The sequence below is a fragment of the Pseudorasbora parva genome, chromosome 11, assembly GCF_024679245.1.
Source record: "Pseudorasbora parva isolate DD20220531a chromosome 11, ASM2467924v1, whole genome shotgun sequence".
In the NCBI taxonomy this organism is placed as follows: domain Eukaryota; kingdom Metazoa; phylum Chordata; class Actinopteri; order Cypriniformes; family Gobionidae; genus Pseudorasbora; species Pseudorasbora parva.
The window spans coordinates 40,513,838-40,535,077 of NC_090182.1; the positions used below are offsets into that span (position 1 = coordinate 40,513,838).

The 21,240-nt window shown below is 39.2% G+C and overlaps 1 protein-coding gene across 2 annotated transcripts in view; it reads left to right on the forward strand.

Annotated features, from left to right (window-relative positions):
• The first annotated feature begins 3,248 nt into the window (after positions 1-3,248).
• gabrb2a (gamma-aminobutyric acid type A receptor subunit beta2a) overlaps positions 3,249-21,240 on the forward strand; it is a 93,600-nt gene continuing 75,608 nt past the window's right edge. The window contains exons 1-3 of one of the 2 annotated variants that reach the window (XM_067457956.1): positions 3,249-3,440; positions 3,532-3,623; positions 4,233-4,300. In XM_067457956.1, coding sequence (XP_067314057.1) covers positions 3,367-3,440; positions 3,532-3,623; positions 4,233-4,300 — 234 coding nt within the window. In that variant the 5' untranslated portion in view covers positions 3,249-3,366. The remainder of the gene's footprint in view (positions 3,441-3,531; positions 3,624-4,232; positions 4,301-21,240) is intronic. The other variant, XM_067457954.1, reaches the window with a different exon arrangement.

Consider the following 21,240-nt stretch of genomic DNA (forward strand, 5'->3'; position numbering starts at 1 on the left):
AGGATAATGCACCATGTCACAAAGCTTGAATCATTTCAAATTGGTTTCTTGAGCATGACAATGAGTTCACTGTACTAAAATAGCCCCAACAGTCACCAGATCTCAACCCAATAGAGCATCTTTGGGATGTGGTGGAACGGGAGCTTCGTGCCCTGGATGTGCATCACACAAATCTCCATCGACTGCAAGATGCTGTCCTATCAATATGGGCCAACATTTCTAAAGAATGCTTTCAGCACCTTGTTGAATCAATGCCATGTAGAATTAAGGCAGTTCTGAAGGCGAAAGGGGGTCAAACACAGTATTAGTATGGTGTTCCTAATAATCCTTTAGGTGAGTGTACATGTCAAAGCAATGAACAAATTGACAAATGTAAAAATGGACCAAAAATATTGATGATCCATTCTAGACCATCAATATTTATGACCATCAATATGGACCATCCTGGCGTTTTCAACTTTTTGTCCAATCAAATGCTCTCTAGAATGGAAACTAACTAGCAATAGCAAGTGGTTATTCACAATTGTGACTTAAAGTAAAGATTACTGACCTATTTCAATTGGAAATACACAGCGAAGAAACCTTTAGTCAAGCAATTTTATAAATGCATTAAAGGGGTATTGAACTGAGAAATTACATTTTTTGACATATATAAAAGCCATATTCACACGGGATTAGTATTATCTGGGGATCTCATGTGATTTAGAAATTAACTGAAAACTTTGTTGCTAGTCCAAAAACAGCTTTTATTGTAACCAAGCCCAGCGAACGACTCGTTGTGAAATGATAAGTGAAAGACCGCCTCTGCAGAAGGAAATCAACGCCTACTTCATGATTGCAACTTTGGCCCCGTCCACTGGTGTGAGAGCGAGATGACGAGGAGAGAAAAGCGAAACAGGATCACTGGACTAAAAATAACATTATCTTCCAAATGATCCTACTAGGAATGTATTATTTATTTTGTGTGAATGTGAACATCTCAGTGCATTATTTATTTGTATTCGTTACATTTCACTGTGGATTCTTTGGTAAATCAGAATCACAATTTCGGCGCAGGCTTTGCCAACAGACTTTTACTATATGGACTCGACAGTAATGCCATAACATGTAAGTAAACATGATAGTTCTAATGCCTGATCTGTGACCAGTGATTTCTGATTTGTAATGATTCATGTATGTAGAAAGCGATCAGAAAACGCTCCCTTCACTATCACTGGAGCGGTCAATCAAATGGCGTGAGTTTATCAGTGACTGAGTTCTGGACTTTCGCCAAAACTCAACAAATCTCTTATTTACATTGTGTTTGCACTGTTAGTTATGATGAAATCATCCGTTAGTGTGCAGGAATCGAGATTATGACGAGATCACTGCATTCATGAGCTCAATATGTCTGTGATTGGCTAAATATATGGATGTAGTGTCCGGGACGTCACCCATAGGATTCCGATAAGCCGTTCTGAAGCGTAAAGTAGAGACGAGCTAGCCTTTGCCATCTTGACAGCGCGTCATTGCATGCTACGCTCAGATAACAGAAAAGGGGCAAAAATGCTGGATGTGGGCGGAGCTTAGGTGACACAATGACTGTAGACGGCGGATAAATGGCTATCCACCCGTCCCTCAAAGTAACCATGGCCATAATTATGCAGGACTTTAAGGCTTTATATAATGTAAATGAATAAGTTATTTTAAAAAAATCCCTCACAGTTGTCATGAAGGGCAAAATTAGCCATATAGACCAAAACTACAATTTGTACCAGGCTGTAAACATGTTTTTTTTTTTTTGCTGTAAATTTGGGAATTTTAACCATAGACAGTAAAAGAAATGGACAAAGCTATCCCATTGACGTCAACGGTGGAATGTGATGTCAGTATAGGAGCACTCACTTCCTGATGGCTGAGCGAACTGCGCAGGCTCAGACTGAGCTTGACGACGTAGATGTGACGTGAGCCTCCTGTCTGACAGCTGTAAGTCTTCTTGTAGTTGTGGAAAGTGAAATCTGAATATTTTCTCCCGTTGCTTTTGGCTCACTATGGGCTTCTCCCCATTCTTCCCCCTTGACTTTATCAGACTTTATGTCTTCACGTCCCCCCGACTGTCTCATAGACAGTAAAAGATTGCCTGCGAGCGTCTCCTCAGGTCTATACGGTAATTTCTCAACTGTGCGAGAGAGTCGCGTTGGTTATGACGCAATCGTTAGCCTATTTTTACAAAAACAGCTTCTGCGGGGCGATAGTGTAAGATACAAGGTAACGGAGCCTTTTATGCATTGTCGTGTTTCTTTAGAAATAAACAATGGACAAATGGAGTCTTTAAACACCTCAGATGTAAAGTTATTCACTGTCAAAGTGACTCAAAAATGAATGGGATGCTAACAGCAGGTGATGGCTTGGTTAGCAATGGCAGCCCCTAGGGGTGGAACGCTTTCCGAGCGCTAGATTACCCCCTTGATTTTAACATGGGGCTCAATGAGATTCTGCTCCCTTCTGGAGCCTGTCCTAGTGGCCAATCAATAAATTGCAGTTTAAATTACTTCCGTATTGGCTTCAAGAGAGATCGCTAGAGGTTGCCGCTTGGCTACAATGCACATCACTACAACCTTTCATGCCATGATCTAAATATAATACTTTAATCAACACTTTTCACAATTAGTTAACCATGAGAGCTGTAATAGTAAAATGTACTAAAAGTTTTCAAGAGAGTTCCACATGTAAACTAGCTATGTAATTTGCAAAGATATCAACCAATCACAGCAGTGGGTGTTTCCACTGAAGTCAAAGCAGATACGCCCCTTCAGACAGCGTTCAAATCAGAGGGATAAAATCAGGTTAGGAAAATGCCTTTTATTTTTAAATTATGAACATTTTGATGTAAAAATCCTTCTAACATTATAAGTGCACCACAGAAAAAATTAAAAATGCAGTTCCTTTAAAGTGTAAATGTTGAATATGCAGTTTCCCCTCAAAATAAATAGCCTACATTGTGAAGTAACTATACCGGCTCTTTATTCTGAGACATTCAAAGCAAATGTAAATGACTATGCACGATACCCGAAGTTATGACTGAAAGCCCTTCATGTAGCTAACTATCACGCTGCACTAACCTGTCAAGTTCCAGATTCACACACGACTAAAAATGCTGCATGAAGATCACCTGATGTCTTCTTTTCTCGACTTGGTTTATTCAGTCGTCCCTTTAATTTTTCCCCCGCAATGGAAACAGCTCATCCAGCATCATCAGGAGCTGCTCTTTGATCTGGAGCTGGCGTGTGCGCATGCGCAGCTCATTGCCTTCGCTGCACTGGCTTCAGTAAGTTGGATGTGCGCTGTCTTCATCATCACATCCAAAACCCCATCAAAACTGTTGCAATGGAGAATATCGGAAAAACCCCACACATCTTCTTATTATGTCCGCTGATCGTGGCCGTGGCATGCGCGCAGAGGTATGGTTTCATTTTGTGCCTTTTTCGAAAGAAAATGTTGTGGTTTTGGGATGTGAGAGGAATTTACGAACATCTCGTGATATTATTGCAGTATCAGAGACCCGAGCAATATGCCAGTGGTCAAAGACACCGTGGACAGACTCATGAAAGGATACGACATTCGGCTGAGGCCAGATTTCGGAGGTAATGCATGAGTAAAATTCGTATAATTGTTGCATTTGGTCTGTCACGCGCACTAACATGCCCAATTACTCATGCAAACCTTGTTCATTCATCTCAAGTCTCTGATCAGGCGTGCATGTCAATGCATGGGGAAAAAATGAACGCATGCTTATTTACCGATGTTTTGCCATTGTATATTTTCCTAAAGAGGGGAGCTAACTTGGGGATCAATTCAATTTGCAGTGCAACTTTTGTTGCATCATGACGACAAATGAAATATGCTTTAAAATCTCCTTTGATGCACGCGCATATGCGAGTCCATCAGAGAAGGTGCTCAAGCTGTTATTGATAGATGGACGGACACGTCTTAACTGTTCATTTGTCAGTCATGCAGTTGCATTTGTGCGTTCACCTCCAGTGGTTGTTACAAATCAACAATTTCATGCGCATTGCCACGTGAATATGGGGTGTTGCTGTTTCATATAACCCATGTAATGTCATAATAAACATATTTAGTGTAATTAGGCACAGTGTATCCCTGGGAAAAGGGGAAAGTGTGTGTCTATGGCTGCATGCATGCGATTTCAATCAACCAGTTCCCTTTTAACCATTTTCCTTTCTCTCCATCAGGCGCTCCGGTGGCGGTAGGGATGAATATAGACATAGCCAGCATAGACATGGTATCCGAAGTAAACATGGTATGTTGCATGTAACAGTTTTCCATTGGTGTTATGTGTTAAAAAAGCAACCTATGCACAATAACTTGAGGCGCACCAGCTGATGTTGCTCACTCCTGATGATTAGATGTGAAACTGCAGAAGTTCATTGGCATGCTGCGGTATCTGCTCTGCATTTCGGTGTTACATTTGAATTCAAAACACACGCGCACTGGCGCACTCGCACGCGCACCCGCACCCGCACGCGCTCCGCATGTCTCGCACTGTGTTTTTGAGCCCAGCAGTTGTGATATGCCACCGAGAAACTGACACGTTCGTTGAAGCACCTTATCGCACTCCATGACTTGTGTTTTTTTCCCCGCAAATCTAGTTCAAGGTGAGCGTTGCCCTCTCAAGGAGAAAGACGGCACGTGCCACGTATGCTCGCAGAACGCGCGTTTCTTTCTCAATAGAGAGGGGTTTTGCGAGGTGTACATCTGTGAACGGCCTCTGTCGATGTTTTTGTAGTTGCATCTCCCTTTTAATTAAAATGGCCAGACGTTAATTTGTGATGTAAAGCAACATACTGTTGATGGGGACAGCTGAAAAGTTTATCTCGTGCAACGGCACCCTCTGTCGGAGGCAGCGGGCAGCGCAGCTGTAATTGCAGAGGAATATGTATGGCTGTGAAATTAAAGATTTATGGCTCGTACTCATTGCAGCTTTATCATTTCAGTGAGGGTGATGGAGTTTGTTTTCAATTCATTTCCCAGTCGCTCCTTTTAACTCGATGAAGGTGAAATGGCCTGTGCCAGGAGGTCTACATTTTCTTCCCCAATCGTTGTGGGAAAACAAAAGCATGCCTCGCTTGCAAATTGAGTTCGCGCATATATTTATAGATGGTGTGTACACACAAAAAGTCAAATCTATAATGAAGGCAGTGCGGTTTCATTAAACTTTAATAGAAGCATTTTAAGAGAACCATGTATGCTATATTAACTACCTGATATCCTGGATGTGAGGTTTGATGAACCATGGACAGGGCTTCAGAAAAACGAATTGAATATGACAGCCGTTGTCCATCAAGGTCGGGATATCCAATGTACATAGAACACCTCAGGGAATTTGGAAAAGTAATTTTAATGAATGAATAACTAACTAAAATATAATGGACATTTCTGTAATTGAATATGAATGTTGTAGTTATAAGCAGCTTTAAAATATATATTCAACTAGAATTTGCTCTTTGTGAGTGAAAATGTTTTTTAAAAATCATCAAACGGCACATTATGAACAAGGTAAACCTTTTCACATTCAGTTTTGTATATGGTAGCGTCATAGGCACAACCCCCATGTTTTTGTAATGAGAATGCATAAAATAACATTTATTAAATACGCCAAATGTCTATCTCCCGCTTTAAATTGGAATTCTGCCCTTTTCCACCTCAGAGGTCTTGACTTTTGACTTTTAAAATCATATATAATCTGTTAAATTGGTATTCACATCTTGACCTTCAACCATGTCACCAACAATATTTTAATACAGAATGAAGAAACAAAAGTAGAAACAAAGAAACAAAGTTCTAAAATCGCAAACCCCATTTTAGTATGAATTACAAAATAAAACTGGTCTTTGAAATCTGATTTTGACCTCGTTAGCTTGATGATCATTTACTAATCTCGAAAACTGAGAACACCATTGATATTCACGGATCAAAAGGCGCAGTGAACCCTGCAAGGTGTCACAGCCGTTATGCAGTTTGAAGACGGGCTTCTGGACGTAGATGGTTCATACTGTGTAGTGATGTGCCTACAAATTACCTTTATAGATCTGTCAAGTTTGTTGCTTGTCACGGGTGAGCTCTGGAATCCCTAAGAGTTGGAAAGAAAAGATGAAAATCTTTGTTTTCTGCAGCTCCAGCAAAATTGGATTTTCACCGAGCTCGCAGCCGACAGGATCCTCACCTATCCTAAGGGTTGACAGGGTTGATCTCTGAGATTTGCAGCCATTAGTATCTGATATTTCCATTCAAAGCCAGCCCCCCATGCATCACGCCTCATTCACTCTTATGCTCGCCTCGTACCAGTTTACTGTCTCATTAGTCCAGCGTGATGCCTGCGTCTTAGACAGATGTATGATCTCTCAATTAGGAGAGGCACGGGTGCCCCAGGTGTCTTTGTTAGGCGTAACTGCTTCAAGTGTTTTGTTTTAAAAGGAAGAAACCCCCCTCTCTTCATCTCCTCCTGCCTGCCATTTCACACAGATGTAAACAAGAGTGTTCGCTGTGTGTTAAGCGTGGCCGAAGAAGCCTCGACCAAAGGTCACCCGTGTTGTTTGGCAATGCAAATCTTTAGGCCAGTCTACGCAAGTTGCGTTTTCTTTGCTTGACATTAAAATGCGAGCTATTTTTGGAGAGAGGCTGAAAGAAGAGGCAAACACGGGCCATGCTCTCTGGCTGAGGCAGCTTCTGATGACTCATTTGAGTTTTGAGGAAGCAAAATACAAATGGGATAATATGATATTCCAATCGCTCTGTTTGTCACCGTCGCGGTCGCTAACACAGGGTCCTCTGCCTCTGGTTTGTTTGGTGCTTGCATAAATTACGGTCGAAATGACCTTTATTTGTGGCTGGGACGGGGGATATGTTGAACGGTTTTCTCTGAAAACATAATAGTCACTTCAAAGGAAAAGATTCAAGCAGACTTGTGCTAGCTCATGGGCTAAATAATTACCGGGGCGGAAACATTGCCCTTATATGTATCATTATCCTGACAAGCATTAATTGCTTACATGAATAAGAGGCAGGGCCGTGCAATGATAGCCTGTGAAATAACAAATGGATGAAAAGACAAATTTAGACTCAATTAGATTGGTCGACTTAATTACTACTAGTGTGCGTAATTGTAGATTATTTTTGCCTAGTCAGTTAGTGTCTGTTTAGTCCTGTTTTATTGAATTCCGAGCTGATAAACAGTGTGTTATTTAGTGTTATTTTTACTTTTTGTTGCTATGACAACACCACCCTTCTCAAAAGATGTGGGGTTAATGTGGGCTCTTCTCTGTTTCGATAGATTAGGTTTTAAGGCAAGGCTGCAGATTGTTTTTTAGGAATTCTTTCATACTTAACGTCGTGCGATGTAGATTTTGCTACGGTCAGAAATAGAGTAGCAACGCTGTAGTCACATGACGCTCTCTTCCAGACAGCAGCAACCTGTATTATAATTTCATACACTGATGAGATCTGCAGCACATCTCACTCTACTGAGAAGCGTATTATCCTTCTAGCACTGCTTTTTTCTTCTCCACTAATTTCTGCAATTAATTAATCACAACCTGTTAACGTAAACTTCATGCCTTTTAAGACATTAAAAGTCGATATACTTGGAGAATGCATATGTTGCGATCCGTTAGTTGCTTACTGAATTGCAGTTGGTCTTTTTTACATTTATTTGCATGCTGAATTGTGCTTGGTCTTACCTTAGTTGCATTTATTTTACTGCTTATACACTGCAAAGACATACTGCTTGGTGTTATGATTCTCATGCTCAGCACAAAGTCTTGTCAACCACAACCAGTCTCTGTAACATTTCATTTGCAGAACTAAAACTAAAACTTACCTAAAGCTTTAAAGGGATATTTCACCCAAAACTGATCATTCTGTCATCATTCACTCACCCTCATGTCGTTCCAAACCCATATGACTTTCATTCATTTTCAAAACACGAATGAAGATATTTTTGATGACATCTGAGAAACATTTCTGTCCCTCTGTTTGTTTTTTTCAAGACATCCAATGATGTTCATTCTCGTGTTACACAGCACGTTTGAGCTTCTCAAGAACCAATGAGTTTCTTTCTTGTGTTACGCTCAAGTTGAAGCTTCTTAAAGGAACTATATGTAAGAAATATATTTCAATTAAAGGTCCCGTTCTTCGCGATTCCATCTTTCTCACTAACTTTAGTTAGTGTGAAATGTTGCTTTTGGAGCATAAATAATACCTGTAAAATTATAAAGCTCAAAGTTCAATGCCAAGCGAGATATTTAATTTAACAGAAGTTCCCTTTCAAAGCCTACAGCGAACGGCCGGTTTGGACTACACCCCTGCACTTCCTTCATGAATGACATCACTAGAACCGTTTGTTGACTAACCCTCTGCCCACCAGAACATGCAAAATAGGGGGCGTGGTCTTGTTGCTCTCCCACGTGGAGAAGAGCGCGCATTCAGCGCTTGCATCTCCCCGTTATGGTAAGAGGCGGGACCTTCCCGGGCAAAGTGCGCTAAGCTGCTGTCCAATCACAACACGGGAAGCGCTGGCCCAATCAGAACTCGTTATGTATTTCTGAAGGAGGGACTTCATAGAACAAGGAAATCATCAGGCCGTTTTTAGGACAGAGAAAACGGCTGTACAGATAAGTAAAATGTGTGAAAAATACTGTGTTTTTTACACGCGAAACATGAACTCATGTTATATTGCACACTGTAAACATAATCAAAGCTTCGAAAACACGCGAAGAACGGGACCTTTAATCATGAAATGGCCCTGATATGTCACTAGATATTAAGTAAATCATGTTAATTTTTCAAAAACTTATATCACTGACAACAGAAGTCTGGCCAGGATATTGTCATTTAAAAGTTGTTGCTGCAGCCCTCAACTGATGTTGATGTTGACGTGTTGTGTTTTGGCCTGAAGCTCCACCCTCCACCTACTGACCAATCACGAAGTCAGTAGTATTTCTGCATCAGGGTTGCCAGATCTGCTCTAGTTACCACAGCTGCCGCTACAAACGTTCCTGCTTATCCTGCAGCCTATCTGGCAACCTCGAGTGAGGGGGGAGGAGAGAGGGGATATACCTGCAGTACCAGTTTTGGCCACAATCTTACACACACTTCCTTTAAGAACCACTGATGTTTATTCTCGTGTTACGCCGCAAGTTTGAGCTTGTTAAGAGCAAATTATGTTTTTCCTCATGTTACGCAGCACATTTAAGCTTCTCAAGAACCAATGAGGTTCATTCTTGTGATACGCAGCACATTTGAGCTTCTCAAGAACCAATAAGGTTTGTTCTCTCGCATCAAGCAAGTACAACTGAGGTTCTGTTTATGTTCGCTAATAAATATTTATTGCTTAAACTACTCATATGGATTCCATTTATGATCTCTTTATGTACATTTTTCATTTTGAAGCCTCAGACTTTTGGGTGAAATGAAGATAAAAAAAATGTCTTAATTTTTGTTTTGAAGATAATCAAAGTCTTATGGTTTTGGAATGACATTAAAGGGATTAAATTATGACAGAATTATCATTTTGACTGAACTAAACCTTTAACACTATTCTTTTGTTGCATTGTTTGTTACATTATTTTTGTAATGACTAATAAGTAAAAAAAAAATGTTTAGATGCTAAGAATCCTCAAATATGATGATCCTCTTGCGAAGACTCCACTTCCTAAAATATATAGGCGACTAAGACTAGTACATGGGATATTATAAAGACAAATTAAACAACTATCATTTATCGTTGTCAAGAAATGGTTAAATATTATCTGAACCCAAAATTGCGCAGCACACCACAATATAGATTTGTCCAAAGCTTTCATTGTTTTAGGTTTTTTTTTCTCCATCTAGGGGTCCTGGCATAAACACTCTGATTAAAAGTGACCAATGGTCCATTGCCTATAGCTCTGATAGTTTCATGTGTCTCACAGTCTCTTACTTTTTTTTAATGTTCTTCTCAAATGTTAAAATAATTTCCATTTATCTATTGATATATGCATTTAATTTATTAATCGAATGAACATTTCATTACATGACTGCAAGTAGCCGTGTAATAAGCAGGATAATGCTTTGCGTCGGGGTCCTGATTCCTGTGCAGGTCTAGTTATTTTGCGATGATCAGCTGACTTCTCATTATCCCTTATATGGAAAAAGTCTAACATAAAAATGTTTTCAGAACAAAGTTTAATCAAATAACAACATTAAACTCTGATTTCCAAACTAATTCCGCAAAGAGGCGCTCAGTTGTAGATTAATTTGAAACACCTGGCATTTGGAGTCTGTCTGACATTGCAATAAACTTTGCCACTTAATCACGTCTTCGACATCAAACGTTTATCTCCAAACATGTCATCAACATCCTCATCACGGCACTTGCAGTTATGAGCTTAGATTAAGTGAAGTTAATGTGACAGATTTTGCTTGTGTAATCTGTAAATATATCATCCTGTGATGGGGTGTTAGGCTGTTAAATCAAACGTGTTTAAGTAGCTGTAGAAAACGCTCCATTGGGAATAAAGGCTAATCGGGCCAGTCATGCTATCAGCACCCCGGGTATGACCACTGGATCTTAAGTCCATCTCTCTTACAACCTCCAATATTTAGAGGCTTGTGCTTAACCAGTCATTCGCATGGTTTCGTTGTCATGACCAATTAATGAAGTCTCCCAAGTCCACAGCGACTGCGTTGGTGTCTCTCTTATTTAGAGAGACAGTGAAACTATGGCAGTGGTGATGTTAAGTGCCCTGTTATCAGCATTTTCCCATCACAATCTCTTTACGCTCTCATTTGGCACTTTCCACAAACAGGGACGAACAGAAACACTCTGGAGGCACCACACGTGACTTAATCAAAGCATTAGAGGCACAGATTCCATGTTTTTGGTGTGAGAACCTTTAGATGTTAAACCGTATAACATAAAATGAGGCTAGAAGGAAAGCAGCTAGATTTAAACACAAATATTTTGTGCTCAACCCTGTTACCACATTACAAATCATATAAATGTCCTTAAACCGTGACACCCTAAAATGACACTGTTTGGATCCTGTTTACACCACGACAGATACAAAATCTTGTTCTATTTTCTCAATTTCTGCACAGATTGTAGTGTTGGTCTACAATGAATTTTCTCATAATATAGATTAGCCGCTTTTCCACCACTGGGCTGAACGGTTCTTAGAAATGTTTGGAACGGTTCCAGGATGGTAAAATGCTGGTAAAATGTGTGTACACTGTAAAAAATATTGTTGGTTTAACTTAAAAAAAGTAAGTAAACTTAAAAAAATGTGTTTATTGAAATTAAAAATTTGAGTTGATACAATGAAGGAAATTGGTTTAATAAATAGAAACTCAAATATTATTGTATCAGATCCACATTAAAATGTGATAAATCATGAAAATAGCATGTTTCACTGCATCATCACAAATAAAACACACAATTACCCAATATGCTTACAAATCTTTTAATAATATTCAAATAAAGTTTGTCGATTCTCAAAAATGTTCATTGTATTATCTCAAAATTTTAATTTCAATCGACTTAAAATTATAAGGCAACCAGGTAACTTATTTTTTTAAATAATTTTTCACAGTGACGTTGCCACTCAGGATTTGTTACTTGTCTGTTGCCTGGCTACTAGATTTTCTGTAGCTGGTTAAGCTCACTCTTTAAGCGACATCAACACAAAGAATCATAAAATTAAAAGAAATATCTGATTATCCTTCATAAGGCCCCAGTCAGACAGAACGAGTTTTTCAGGATTGAAAAAGCACGGCGCATCGCCGGTGTAAAACCTTTTTTGGTCGAAATCAGCAAATGTGCTATCAGTCTAATCAAGATAACCATCACTGCAACGGAAGGCCCGCCTCTCCATTCATTTGATTGGACAATGGGAAAAACTAAACAAAATGTGTTTCTGCTTAGAGTTGATTTTTTTTCAACTTAATGCGCTCAAAGTGCTCCTTCAAAAACCAGCTGGTTAAAACGTGAAGGTCCCGGGGCACAAAAACAGCTTGCAAAACGCTCAGTTGAAAGCCATTTAAAAAAGTTTTTTTTTTATTATTCTTTATTTAAAATTTCAAATAATTAGTAAACCGTTTTGTTACCAAGGAAATGACTGATGCTTTGAATTACATTCCAAAGTGGAATTCCCCACAGTGGAAAATTAAACCAGAACCGTATCAGCTGGCCTGGATCGGCACAGAATAAAACGGTTACGCGATGAGAACCGTTCGACCCAATGGTGGAAAAGCAGCTATTGTAGCATTACATCGGGAAATTCACTCTGCTCTGAATGGTCGGATGGCCCAGTCTGCTCTGATTGGTCTACTCTGCTCTGATTGGTCAGATGTCCCAGTCTGTTGTGACTGGCCTACTCTGCTCTGATTGGTCAAAATGGATTTGCTTTGGTAGCACAGAAAACAGCATCGCTTTAATATGTTGACAACACGAACCAAACTCTTCCAGACCTCGACTACAACTTTAAAATTGCTTGTTTTTTTATTTTGATCATTTTGTTTTTTAAATTTGGATGTTTATTAACTTTTCAACCCAGCGTTAAAAAAAAGCCACTGCCAGGGTTTTTGACAATTTTTTACAAAAAATGTAATAGCTCATAGAATATTTTGTTTTATGAATATTTCAGCATGCAATATATAAAAAGAAAAAGCTGACCCTCTTTAAAAAAAAATAAAAAAAATTATTCTTAGTTTTATTTTATTTAAAGATTCATGCATTCCTTTTTTATCAACACCCAAATGTGGGTAAGTTTCATAAAAAAGCACCGTTTTGAACAAAAAGCTGAGAAAATCATGTTTTTGTCAAAGACTGTATCCAGATCAGATTCAGAATGACGATCAAACAGAGGAAGTAGATCGAGTCCATCAACACCCCATAGCTTCACAGTCCTGTGTCCACTTTTCATTCTGTAACATTTGATAGTTTTGATTTAAATGATGTTTAATATTTTTTATATCTATCTGCTTACATAAGCTTGTTTTTACGCCGTCTTACTCGCGTGTGTTTTGATCAGGAGATTCATTACAGGTGGGGTAAGTGCTATCTGGTAACCGCTGTTGATATTTCAGATCACCAAAACAAACACGCCCCTACCCATTCTGATAGCTCCGCCCCACACATACGTAACCCAGCCAACGACTATGGCAGAATCTGTGTGTAACTAATCTAGGTTGAATATTCAATGAAAAAGTTACCCCTTCCATCACAAAAACACAAACCGTTCTTATGAACAACTCGATAGACATATTACAATTATGACCAGATTAGAGTTATAGCGATCACAAAAACACAAAAAGTTCTCATGAACAACTCGATAACGTTAGTATACAAGCTCGATAGTCCAGCTAACAACATATTACAATTATGACCGTATGGGTTATATAGATGAAATGAGGAAGCAAACATATATTAGGAGTAGGGGTGACCCCGAATAGTCGAAGATTCGATGCATCGATATGCGGAGCCTGATTCGACCACCGATCTCACGGTCGAATCTTCGCGGGTGTTATGAAACGAGGATCATACCATTTTGGCAATATGGGGGTGCTCAATATTTTAAAGACGTGTCGCGCCGCTGAGCTGAGTCGGTGTGCGACCCCTTTAAGGGCACTGAGCTTCGCACCGCGCCTTTAAAATTAGAACACGTTCAATGAGTGTACACACACCGGCGGCAGCATTCAGCGCCTATCCGCGGCCACTCAGGAAGTTGTTTTAAATCCTGCCGCACCACAGAGCGCTTTTTCAAGGTTTTATATTAAATTTATATTATATTTCCCTCAAATCGCTAATGTACATACTGATTTAAACTTGTGCTACAAAATACACTCATTGTGCAGCTCTTCTGTCAGTCTATTCAAAATTGAGCTTGCGTGTATATAATGTGCGCGTCCGGTGGCGGTGTGTGTGAGATTGTGAGGCGCGGGGCTGAGCTTCGCGTCCTTCACCCCCTTTAGGCACAAAGTTAAACTCAAAGTGTTCTTTTCCTCTCTAGGCAGGTATTTTTTTTAGGTTTATTTATCAAAACGTTCTTTTATATATTTGTGTGATGTTCTGTATTTCGATCTCGGCTTTAACATGTTATGAGAAAACGGTTTATTAATGTTTATCCACCACATTACCTTTTAGGCTATTTAAACCTAAATAAGAAAGCCATTGTCAGTTCGTCTGTCAGTTGGCAGGCAGTTTTGGTCGCTTTATTAAAAGTTGTTGCTGTGTGCAGTGTGTAAAGGAAAATAAAAATAGTTTTACCCTTCTGCTGACTAGTGTCGTGCCCCTCCCAACCCATTCAACACACACACAGATGATTCGACTATCGGTCGACCATAGAGAGATTCGACAATTCTTATTCGAATGTCTAAATCCTTAGACAGTATAGTATCTTACCTGTCGGACACATTTTGTGAGCTGACGCTTGAAACACTGAGGGGATTTAGATGCTCCATACAGTGTGGAAATGAACGAGTCTTTATCATTGCTGAAGTGAGTGACAATACAATCGAAAATACAAACAAGCGAACATGACACACAAGCATATTCAAGCAAAAGCCAGCATATATTAGTTCTTTCTTAGCTAATGTCCGTCCTGTGTGACTGGTGTGTTTTGAATAATGACGTGCACTGAGCCCCTCTTCTCACCATAGACACGCCCCTTGCCTGCTAATTGGCTACAAGTTTGTTATTCCACTCGGCCTGAGTCCTTTTTCTAAAATGGTTTTGAAATAATACTTACCCCACCTTTAATCTTTCAGAAGATGCATAATAGTGCTCCCCCAGCGTCTAACAGTGACTGCGTTTACATGGACAGCAGTAATCTAATTATTGACCTTATTCTGAATAAGACAATATTCTGACTAAGGTGTTTACATGAGTTGCTTTTAGAGTACTCCATTCATGTTCCCGTTTTACATGTGATAGAACATAGATCGATTATGGCACGTCTTTACGTCCCCATGCCACACTATGTTCGCCAACATCCAATCATAGCGTGACTTTGGCAGGCCTGTTAATTTTATGGGCTCAGGAAAACCGCTGTCACTTCACCTGCGGGTGTCGCTGTTGGACAGTGTTACTTTGCATTAAGAAGTATAAAAAACATGCGGTTTTATAATGTTTTATATACATTTACGTTGATTTATTTTTGTAATTATGTATTGTCTCTCTGTTTTTTTGAAGAGACACTGCCCCTCTTTCCTCCTTATTGACAGCCTACATTTAGAATAATAGCTTTGATTAATGATGAAAAAGGTTTAAAAATTGTGACTGCTTGGATTGTTTTTTCCTGCCGTCGAGCCACAGGCGTTCACTGAATGACCCATCTGGTTCACGATTACAGATACAAACTTTTTATTTTGTACTTTTTATCACGATTACAGAGCATAATAATTACAACAAAAATAAATAAAAAACTATAGAGAGAGGACGCAGTGTCCAGAATGAACAGTCAAGTAAAACACACACCGCCCATAGCAACGCGTTATGGCAACGACATTTCAGACTGACAGATACGTAAAAGATAAACGGGACTTTTCGGCCATTTGTTACTGGTTTGTAGACGTTGTATAATATTCATTATAATTCAAATTCTGTTTTATTGGCCACAATATTATCGATGACTGTTGAGAGGGGCACTTTTAATTAACTTTTAGGGGCACTGATTAATTTTCAGAAAGGACAGAGGCTCGAACCCACAAAGGCTTCCCTCTGCACTTCCCTGTTGTGCGTAACGTTATGTCTCCTGTCACAAAATGCGGCGAAATCTCCGACACGACATTAATAGTTAGATTAAGGTGTGTTGTGTACATGTCTGTATACACTGCTCTCCGATAATGCGACTAAAATAGGCATACTCCACATGTCTTAATCTGATTTATGTTTAGTTAGATTATGACTTTAATCAGATTAAGGTAATTAGAAATCGCTGTCTACATGGTAGCCTCTTAATCAGAGTATTGTCTTAATCAGATTAATATCGGAGTATTGTTGTCCCTGTAAACGTAGTCAGTGAAAACATAGAACCCCGGAAAATTTTGTGTTTGGCGGGAAAGAGTTCACTTTCCGCAACAGTCCGCACTCTGGCGGTTAATAAACAGAGCACGCATCTTGCGGAAGAAAATTGCAGCTGGATCTACTTCTCTCTGTTGATGTCTATGGCGAGTCACGCAGGGACTGTGCTCCTCTGCAGCGGTACCAGACCGGCCTGAAATAGTTCTAATAGCACTTTCAGGCCCTACCATATTCTTGGAATATGGCACTTTTTTCATTCAATGCCTGGAAAAAAGTGAATCATGTTTAGCTTGATGTTAATTTTGCTTGACATCCGTTTTTTAAATGTGTTCTGTGCAGTGGAGATGGATGTCTTCTGAACGTGATGAGTGTTGTATTTGGGTTGTGACAGGCTTAATGGAGAACTCCCAGCAGCCTCTGCGTCAGTGTCAGCTCAGTGGGAGAGACCCGACAAATGACGTTGTGTCATTCTGTCACAATCTCAATATGATCTATCGATCTGGTTATCCATCTGAAGAGCTGGCATGCCTCACTTTATCTTACATAAGGTTGTTTCACAGATTTGCAGTGCTCTGCTGTAAATAATGTTATGGCAGGGATCAACAACAAGATTTTTTTTCTTCTGGTGGCCTAGTCGTTCATGGTTTTGATTTTTACATGCTTTGCCGACATTTTTCATTGACCCAATAAGAAAAAAAACGTATGTTTTATTTTTTTATCCCCTAGTTTTGTTTTTTTAAATGGTGGCTTTCTCTTACGAGCCAATGGAAGGAAGTCGGTCAGTTGCAGTGAGAGTTAAACTGTGAAGGCAGATCCTGTTTCAATGACTTTAGAATAGTTTTATTGAATAAAAAGACAGCTTTTTCTTGTGTTGGAGACTTATTTAGTTGACGTTTTTTCATGTCACATAAAGAATTCATAACCAATGCGCCCTTAATTAGAACATTTATGCTGCAGATTTAGAGACGTCCTTGATTAAATTAATTTGCACTTGCAAATTTCAGCTCAGTTAACGATGATTAAACATCACAACCTAACAGAGGCTTTTTTTGCTCTTTGCAGAACATTTCTGCTTCACAAAATTTAGTTCACCTAGATATTAATATTGTGTCATCTCTTACTCACCTCGTTTGTCTGTTGAGCACAAAAAGATATACATTTTGAATAATTTAATGGTCACACCTTTCCTTTATGGTGTTTTGCATCCTTCCTAAAACTTGAAAGCTTCTGATCCTAGCAAAAGAATAGCTACATGCTTTAAAATGTCACCATTATTAAAAATAATGCAAATGATAGAATTTATCAAAAGCAACAACAACAGATATCAAATGTTCATGTCTCGAAAATGTATCAATGTGCCAGTGCACGACATCTCTATTTTCATGCGTGATTCTATTAACAGAGAGGGAAAAATCCACTCGGTTGCATGTAAGCTCGCAGAAGCTGTGTTTGCGTCTCGGTTTGAGATCTATTGATGTCAAAGAAGAGTAAACAGAGCCCAAAGAGGCATCTGCTACCATCTGTGACCATAGTAATTATGCTCACATTTGGCACTGAAGCCAAGAGGAAAGTTCCAAGCCCAGGTGTTCCACATTCTGTACCCTGGCATCCATACTTCCCTCGGAAAAATGTATATTTAACCTCTTTCCCCAAAATGTTAAACTACAGAAAGTTTTTTCCATTTTTCTCCCGTTTTTTCCCCCTTTATGATTGATAACCGTAATACATCAACATATGCTATATGCACTCCTGTTTTATTGTACTTCATTACTTAACTGGAACACTATGGGATGAAAAAGCTCAGAATGGTGCAATACCAATAAGCATAAATATCATCAAAACATTTCTTCATGCATAGCACACATCTTCATTCATTCTTAAAGGGATAGTTCATCCAAAAATAAAATTCTGTTGATAATTTATGCTGTTTCAAACATGGATTATCTTCCATCAATGGAACACAAAGGAGAATGTTTTGCAGAATGTTCATGTTGCTCTTGTTCTTACAGTGATGGTTAAAGTTGACGAGGTTTGTCATGTTCTAAATACTTTAATGATCCGTCCATACTTCTTGGGTACTGTATTTCAAGTCTTGATTGATTCAAATCCTTGATTGCAATTTACCCGTCTCAAACAACCGGCAAAATAAAGGAAGTGGCACATTCCACAGGCAAAAATCCATGAACCACATTATTAGACCGTTTTCTTAGGCTGCACAATGTATTAAAAACATTTAAAGACCATACTATGCATAGTGCTATTGTGAATTCACCAAGGCTGTGATTCATTTAAAAAAATATATAAATGCTGTGGATTAAATATGCACTTAAATTATTTACATGCATGTAGGTTAAGTGTGTCTCAGAGAGGCTCTGTTCACAGTAAATGCAGCTCCACATGCGTGTCTCAAACTCCATCTCTGCATATGCTGAGAGTTTGGGTTGCTTATAACCTTCATCTGGGAATGCAATCGGCAACATTTCATCAGATTTGTAAGATAAATCATTTATAAACCTATGCCAACACAGTAGAATACATCAATATGTTTCTAAATATGCAACTGTTCATCATGGTTTCAGAATGAAAGTTTAAACCCTCACTCTGAGTTTGCATGTTTTGATGTCCACATATTCTTGTTCAAATGATTATAGTGGCTGTAGCATTTCTATCATAAAGAAGTGGCCAAATATTAAAGTAAACCCTAGGTGTAATCGTGAAATATAAATGTAATACATTTACCCAAGAGTAAATGAGATTTGAGGTCTGTGGTGGAGAAGATTTTTTATTGACTTTACCTGACTTTATGGTCTTTACTTAAACGGTTTTTAAATTTGAATTTGAACATGTTAAATATATAGTGCACAAGTTGCATGGATCACTTTTATAGCTCATTAAGATGGGATTCGGATCACAAGCAGACAAGGGAGACACATTCCTGTTGACACCTGGTGTTTTAATCCGTCTCTTTTGTCCACTTTCGATCACTTCTGTCCTGTATTCTTCGAGGGGAGGGTCAATGGGAAGTAAATGTTTTTTTTTCTGATCTTTTGATCAAATGGATGACATAAGCTCACGCAATTTAAGTATGAACATGAAAGGAGACATACAGAGAGCATCATCTTTAGTTTCTGCTCTGACAGACGCAAGATCAGACCGAACGCTGTGAGTGTGTGTTAGAAATCAGGAATGGTGAGAGCACATTGTGCGTTTTTTCAACTTCATACAAAACTTGGGTCTTTAGCCAGCAAGCTTCCCCCTAATGTTTACTCATTAGATCCGAAGTGGAGGGTAGATGGTCTTTTGTGGCTGTTCGAACACATTGCACCACATGAGCGTCTATACTACGAAAGCAATCCAGTCGAAAGTGGACAAGCTCAAAACGTTTTAGATCCTGTTTACACCTGTTTAGCGTCACCCACTTGTGATCAAATCGAGCAAAATGTTTCTTAAATCTTTCCCCGCCAGCGTTTTAAAAAAAAGTTGCCAGCCACCGCCAGGTTTTTTTTGACAATTTTCACAAAAATTTAATAGACCATAGAATATTTTGTTTAATGAATATCTGAGCATGCAATATATCAAAATAAAGAGCGGACCCTCTTCTTTAAAAACAAAACAAAAAAACAAACGCTTTATTCTAGCTTCATGCATTCCTTTTTTATCAATACTTGAATATGGGTAGGTCTCTTAAAAAAGCAGGGTCTAGGATGCTTTTATGGTGTTTTTGAAAAGTAATTTATCCCGTTCACTTTTTCTTTGAGGGCAGCATGAATATTCTTCAAAACATCTCTTTTTGTTTTGCACAAAGAAATGTAAAGCTATGTTCCGAGTTACAGGGCTCCTACCCCAGTTCACTTGACAAAATGTGTTAATTCGAAACACCCGTCAAACACCAACTGAGTGCATGCATTAGAGGAGGCTGAGGCATGATAACATAATATAATACTGTAAATAAATGTAATATAAATGACCATACTTTAATTTAATATATAACACTTACATGTGTGTTTTTACACTCACCTAAAGGATTATTAGGAACACCATACTAATACTGTGTTTGACCTCTTTCGCCTTCAGAACTGCCTTCATTCTACATGGCATTGATTCAACAAGGTGCTGAAAGCATTCTTTAGAAATGTTGGCCCATATTGATAGGACAGCATCTTGCAGTTGATGGAGATTTGTGGGATGCACATCCAGGGCACAAAGCTCCCGTTCCACCACATCCCAAAGATGCTCTATTGGGTTGAGATCTGGTGACTGTTGGGGCCATTTTAGTACAGTGAACTCATTGTCATGCTCAAGAAACCAATTTGAAATGATTCAAGCTTTGTGACATGGTGCATTATCCTGCTGGAAGTAGCCATCAGAGGATGGGTACATGGTGGTCATAAAGGGATGGACATGATCAGAATCAATGCTCAGGTAGGCCGTGACATTTAAACAATGCCCAAGTGTGCCAAGAAAACACCCCCCACACCATTACACAACCACCAGCAGCCTGCACAGTGGTAACAAGGCATGATGGATACATGTTCTCATTCTGTGCATATTGTAGCCTCTTTTTCCTATTTGTAGTGGAGATGAGTGGTACCCGGTGGGGTCTTCTGCTGTTGTAGCCCATCCGCCTCAAGGTTGTGCGTGTTGTGGCTTAAATGCATTGCTGTATACCTCGGTTGTAACGAGTGGTTATTTCAGTCAAAGTTGCTCTTCTATCAGCTTGAATCAGTCGGCCCATTCTCCTCTGACCTCTAGCATCAACAAGGCATTTTCGCCCACAGGACTGCCACATACTGGATGTTTTTCTCTTTTCACAACATTCTTTGTAAACCCTATAAATGGTTGTGCGTGAAAATCCAAGAAAACTGAGCAGATTGTGAAATACTCAGACCGGCCCGTCTGGCACCAACAACCATGCCACACTCAAAATTGCTTAAATCACCTTTCTTTCCCATTCTGACATTCAGTTTGGAGTTCAGGAGATTTTCTTGACCAGGACCACACCACTAAATGCATTAATGGGAAATTGAACAGGTGTTCCTAATAATCCTTTTGGTGAGTGTGTATTAATATTAAGTTTTTATTAATTTACTTAAAGGGGGGGTAAAACACTCAGTTTCAGTCAATCTCATGTCAATCTTGAGTACCTGTAGAGTAGTATTGCATCCTTCATATCTCCGAAAAGT